Source organism: Ambystoma mexicanum, chromosome 6q (assembly GCF_040938575.1).
Source record: "Ambystoma mexicanum isolate Mex_15411 chromosome 6q, UKY_AmexF1_1, whole genome shotgun sequence".
In the NCBI taxonomy this organism is placed as follows: Eukaryota; Metazoa; Chordata; class Amphibia; order Caudata; family Ambystomatidae; genus Ambystoma; species Ambystoma mexicanum.
Window position 1 is genome coordinate 1,678,989,049 of NC_090937.1, and position 6,000 is coordinate 1,678,995,048.

The 6,000-nt window shown below is 42.9% G+C and overlaps 1 protein-coding gene across 1 annotated transcript in view; it reads left to right on the top strand.

The window, feature by feature from the left end:
- The window catches only part of LOC138517044 (zinc finger protein 182-like), a 28,073-nt gene extending 22,608 nt beyond the window's left edge, over positions 1-5,465 (top strand). Inside the window, exon 3 of the mRNA XM_069632562.1 lies at positions 2,723-5,465. Within this exon, the coding sequence (XP_069488663.1) occupies positions 3,274-4,614 (1,341 nt within the window). The 5' untranslated portion in view covers positions 2,723-3,273 and the 3' untranslated portion in view covers positions 4,615-5,465. The remainder of the gene's footprint in view (positions 1-2,722) is intronic.
- Positions 5,466-6,000: the final 535 nt, after the last annotated feature.

Genomic DNA, 6,000 nt, shown 5'->3' on the forward strand with positions numbered 1-6,000 from the left:
AGTTTTATAGCTACAACTATCTCTTCAAATTCTGTTATCATTTCTTTGTGGTTCTCATCTTGCATACTTATCATACAGTCAATAAATGTTGCCAGCTCTCATTCTGCAATCAATTTGCCTTTTTCCAGTTTAACTGTGTTCCAAACAATCTGATTCCCCCCTGTTATTTACACTGATACTTCCATTCAATGGAAATTTGCTTCATGTGTAAATCGTGGATAGCAAGAGATACAGGGGTAGATGGTTGCTTTCATCGCGATAACCTCCTGCCATATCCAGTATTACTGCATGTGCACTTTCAGTAGTACAGATGTAATCCATGGTAGACATATATAAGCCACAAATCTGTGTCACACTACGGTTGGGATCACTCAAAGTGGTTCCATTTAACATCGTAAAATGATATTTGAGAAATAACTGGGCCCAGGGTTTTCCATGGGTGTTAGATTGGGGTTCCATCGGGCCAGACCTCTGTTTGTCTATAGATTCACCATTCACCATTCCAGTCTGAGCGTGGAAGTCTCCTGGTATAATGATAGGAACAGAAGAATTCTATTCATCCAATATACCTGTAAGTGTGGCTATATTTTCTTTGTTAAACAAGCCACTGGGTGGATTGTAGACGTTCACTATCATAACACTGGGCAACATTGATTGGTTACACTTCACCAACACTGCTAAAACCATACATGTTGCCCAGGTGGTGTTTTGGCTTGTCCATCGGTGCCTAATAGAGGTCGGTCGGCCTGTTCGGCCTGTTCGGCCTTTTGTGGCTAAACGTTGTATTGTGGTTCGCCCATCTATATCACATACAGTGTAGAGCCTAGTTTCTTGCAATGCCACTATGCTAGTATGGGGAATAAACTCAAATAAACCATTAACTGCCACATAATGTGAATTACCACATGTATTCCATGACATGATTAAATCAATGTCATCGGGACCGAGTCGCCAGATAACTTAACTTTTAAATTCTAAAGACAGCCACTGCCAGTAGCCTTCAGTGTGAGGCACACATCTTCAGACAATTTAGATCTACTTCTCAAGTCATTGTTACCTTTCACTGGGGGGCCTTTTGCCATTATCTTTGTTGTACCTTCAGGTGTTTCCCTCACAGAGTCCTGTGTTTCTTCTCACATTCTCTATATTAGCACTTAAGGACCATACGTGTGCCTCATTCTGGCATGACTCATGACTCATGACTGTGTGTGGCCCAATATAGTAGAGGCAGAGGCCTCAATGCAACTACTTTAGATGTTATTTCTTGTTCAGCGTTATCAAGTATGACACTTTCTATTGTATTACAAAGGAGAGGCCTATTACTGTACATTATTGCCTGGGAGTACGTTTTCTTCTTATTTCTCACAGTCCATTTTTTGGGGTCATTGGGAATGTATCTAGTTGCCTCTATTTTTTTTCTAGCATCTAGCATTCGATAGATTTCTTTCAAGTTCAGTAATAGTATATCCATTATTACTACTGTTCAAAGGTTCAAATTGAGATTCATGATTTGAAGCTGTAAACCTGATGATCTACCTTTTTACAGAACCAAAACATATGAGCATGTATCTGTTGACATCAGTTTTCCAGGTGGCCAATATAAGTTCAGTAATTTCTGAAGAAATAAAATGGTAGCACCTATATGCAGAACCCTGATGATAAAGGTGTCCACTTAATGGGCATCATGATAAGTCTGCGGTCTGGAAACAAGGGTGTTGTGGTTTGTTTCTGGGTATGAAAAGGAGAGTAACCGGCTACTGTACATAATGTACAATACAGTGTTATAAAGTCTATTTGTGATCATTGAAGCTGGCACTCACACACAGACCTGCTGTGGAGTCTCGGGTTGATCCAGGAAAGCTTTATTGTACAGAATGTACATTTTATACATAATCCAGTTACTCTTGTGCTGTGTACAGTGACATGGATGACAGGACAGGAAAGGGAATGGAATTTGACTCTACATACATAGGAGAAAACCCACAGGCCATCCTGACATCCCAGCTCAGGCCCCCAATTGACACTCTCAGAACATTCACTCACAGATCCACTCAACATTCTCCCGAGCTGCATTCATGCATCAACATTCGGACAGCAAGCACTCCTGGCCAGTGACATCACATCACAAGACTACATTACAGCAAAGGGTGCCGGTAGTAACGTACCGATACCCTTTCCGGACCGGCAGACTACAACTTTGCTTTCCGAGAGCTGCCGGGCGCAATGCCACGGAAAGCAGACTTGTCACAGAAGCACCGGCATTGTTAGCAACAGTGTCGGTGCTTCCGCCTCCCCATTCCCAGGGAGTGCTGGGAATGTGGATTAACATTTTCCGCTTCCTGATACCCCAGGCTGCTCGGTCTTGTAATGTCCCGCTGGCACCGGGATGTCAGGAGGTGGAAATAGTGTTAAAGTCCGGCAGCAACCCGGGTTGAAGCCCAATGTTTCTTTACCCATCCTGTTTTTTTCCTTTTTTTTTTGGCCCTCATGCTCTTGGATACTAAAATGTTCTCAATAAAAATGAATCGTGCTCTTTTTGCTGCATGCCATCTTTGTGACATTACATTTTATAATTGGAGCACTGCTACTCCACCACTTAACTAAGTGAGTAAATAACTAGTGCACATCACTGCTACTGAGAACCAGTCTTCCTCTTACGTGTGATGCCTGCGATAGTTTATGCGTTGAAACTAATAATGCGTATCTCCTTTTATTTCAATAGGTGATTGATGCCCAGAAATGCAACAGCAGTGATTGATATATTCTCTGGACTAGTGCCCTGCAAAGCATCATTCTCAGAATATGCAACTTCCAAATCTTTTAGAAGGATAAACATTTGGGGTGCTGTTGTCTTTTCGGAGTATTCTGGGATTGAGGAGCCGTTTGGATACGTGATTGCTTCGGTGCATGCAACCAAGCGTGTTCTTTTTGTCAATCCTGGTGGTTTGATAGGCAGAGCAAAAAGGCTCATTTTACTGCACATTATTCCTGAGAGAACACATGTGAGTTCTAGTTTATATATATTCTGAATGTAAGGCTAGTTTTTTTAACAGATTTTTTTGCAACACCTGCAAATATGAATGGCCAACCTGTATCCATGCAGTGAATATATTAAGAACTTCAGTCAGTGGATAAATCTCGTTTGTCACCAGAAATACCCACACATGGAAAAGCTCATCTGTGATCTGAATTTGGGAAATGGTTCATTGGAAAGGTTCCTCTTATTAAGTACTTGACAAAATAAGCAGGGGGAAAACCTTAAATTTGCACAGAATGTGTGAAATATTACAATCTGAAGAACATCCTAATTGCCCACATGAGGACACTGGTGAACATATTGATCAATGCACTGCATCTGAATATAGTGTCCATTTACATGGCACACTTATCTGCCAGCAAAGAACACATACAGGTGAGAAACCTCATGAGTGCACTGAATGTGAGAAAGGGTTTGCGGAGAAGAGAGGTCTTACACTTCACCAGAGAACACACACAGGTGAGAAACCTCATGAGTGCAGTGAATGTGGGAAAGGGTTTGCTCAGAAGGGAGCGCTAAGTATCCATCAGAGAACACATACAGGTGTGAAACCCCATGAGTGCAGTGAATGTTTGAAAGGATTTGCTCAGAAAGGAAATCTTATTCATCACCAGAGAAGACATACAGGTGAGAAACCGTATGCGTGCAGTGAATGTGGAAAAGGGTTTTCTCTTAAGAGGTATCTTACTTGCCACCAGAGGACACATACAGGAGAGAAACCATACAAGTGCACTGAATGTGGAAAAGGGTTTGCCCAGAAGGGATATCTTGCGCTTCACCAGAGAACACATACAGGTGAGAAACCTCATAAGTGCACTGCATGTAGGAAAGGGTTTGCTGAGAAGGGAAATCTTACTATCCACCAGAGAACACATACAGGTGAGAAACCTCATGAGTGCACTGAATGTGGAAAACGGTTTGTTCAGAAGGGAAATCTTACTATCCATCAGAGAACACATACAGGTGAGAAACCATACCATTGTACTGAATGTGGGAACGGGTTTGTTGAGAAAGGAGCACTTAGTCGCCACCAGAGAACACATACAGGTGAGAAACCTCATGTGTGCACTGAATGTGGAAAAGGGTTCATTCGGAAGGGCTGTCTTATTGACCACCAGAGAACACATACAGCTGAGAAACCTCATGAGTGCACTGAACGTGGGAAAGGGTTTTCTCAGAAGGGACCACCAACATTCCACCAGACAACACATACAGCTGAGAGACCTCATAAGTGCACTGAATGTGGGAAAGGGTTTGCTGAGAAGGCATATCTTACTGTCCATCAGAGAACACATACAGGTGAGAAACCTCATATGTGCACTGAATGTGGAAAAGGGTTTGCTCAGAAGGGAAATCTTACTATCCATCAGAGAACACATACAGGTGAGAAACCTCATGTGTGCACTGAATGTGGGAAAGCGTTTGTTGAGAAGGGAGCGTTTAATCGCCACCAGAGAACACATACAGGTGAGAAACCTCATGTGTGCACTGAATGTGGGAAAAGCTTCAGAGAGAGTTGTCATCTTATCAGGCACCAGACAAGACATGTGAGGATCCATTTAGCGGAACATATGTAAGGGAACTACTTCAGTATGCAGGGTGTTCTTATCCTACCATGGGAGAGGACATGTAGGTTGCTTTTGAGAGGAGGAGGGGCTTCTTCAGTGGGACTCAGTTTCACTTGGCTAGTGTGGAACCTGCCTCTGCAGCTGTTCCCACTGTCCTGTGGCACAGATATAGAAGGTGATTACGATTGGTTGAATCACTTAGAAATGCATCCCTTTTGGAATGTTCTAAAAGGAGTCTCATAATTAATGGGCCCCACCATTTTGTAAAAGCTTAAAGACTGATTGAATCAATAACTATAGACCTTCATTGGATATAAAGGAGAAACTGTTCTATGAATTAGTTTCCAAGAGGCCACGTAGCACTGAATGCGTAGTCATTTGTGTAGATGGTGCCGGAGAGTGTATACAGATGAGAACCTGCATCATTGAAGTGAATTTGGGCAACCTCTAGTCATTCTTTTGAACCTCTCAGTTGCCCATGTCAACATTGACCCTTAGACCCTACTTATCCTAAGAGACTCCTGCATCCGGTACCGCCGCCTACTCCTTTTTACAATCTTACCAGGCTAATAGAACATAAGCAGCTTTTGATATCAGTATCCCTGCTTTACAGGATGTGGCATGCCCCAGCATACTGTCTTATCCCCTATACTTGAGATTGTATGTTCTGCCCCTGACCAGACTAATCTACTATGTATTCTACGGTCACAACACTCGGATCCTCTGGCACTTATTTGGGAGCTCAGCAAAGCATCACTATACTTTCAGAGCTGTCTGATAAATGTGAACCTGTGAATCGTTTATCAATGACTAAAGCTGGACTCTGAAATAAACATTTTTGGATGTTGGGCGTTTCACCGGCAATTGGCATGCTTTCCTGGCCTTCCTCTGGTCTTGGTGTGCACACCCTCCCCCTATGAGCGTTCACTTGTCTCTCAGACACTGTGTTTGGAAGTACATTATTTCCACATTGTAAATGACCCCACCTTTTTAGACTCGGATCTCAGTTGCTACAACCCTAATCCTTTCCAGATGTGACTGTGCCTATACCATTTGTTCATGGGTTCTCTTGCGTATGTTCTGAAATGGAACCGTATCACTCTGGTTCATTTGCAATCTTCACCGGCTTCCTGTGATCTCTCAGAGTCTGATTAAGGTCTTTTGTTGATTGTGCCTTTCATGGCATCCCCGCAACACCTTTCCACCCTTCGTCTCCCTATACCTTTAATTCTAGTACTCCAGATGCACCCTTTTTGGTTTTAGCTCCCTATATCTGAAATGGGCTCTGTCGAAAATTGCACGCCTCCCGGTACCATGTGACCTTCAGATGCTTGCTGAAGACGCATCTATTCTGGTTTCCCTTTCCTTAATGTTGCTGGTTGCTCTTATGTTTAA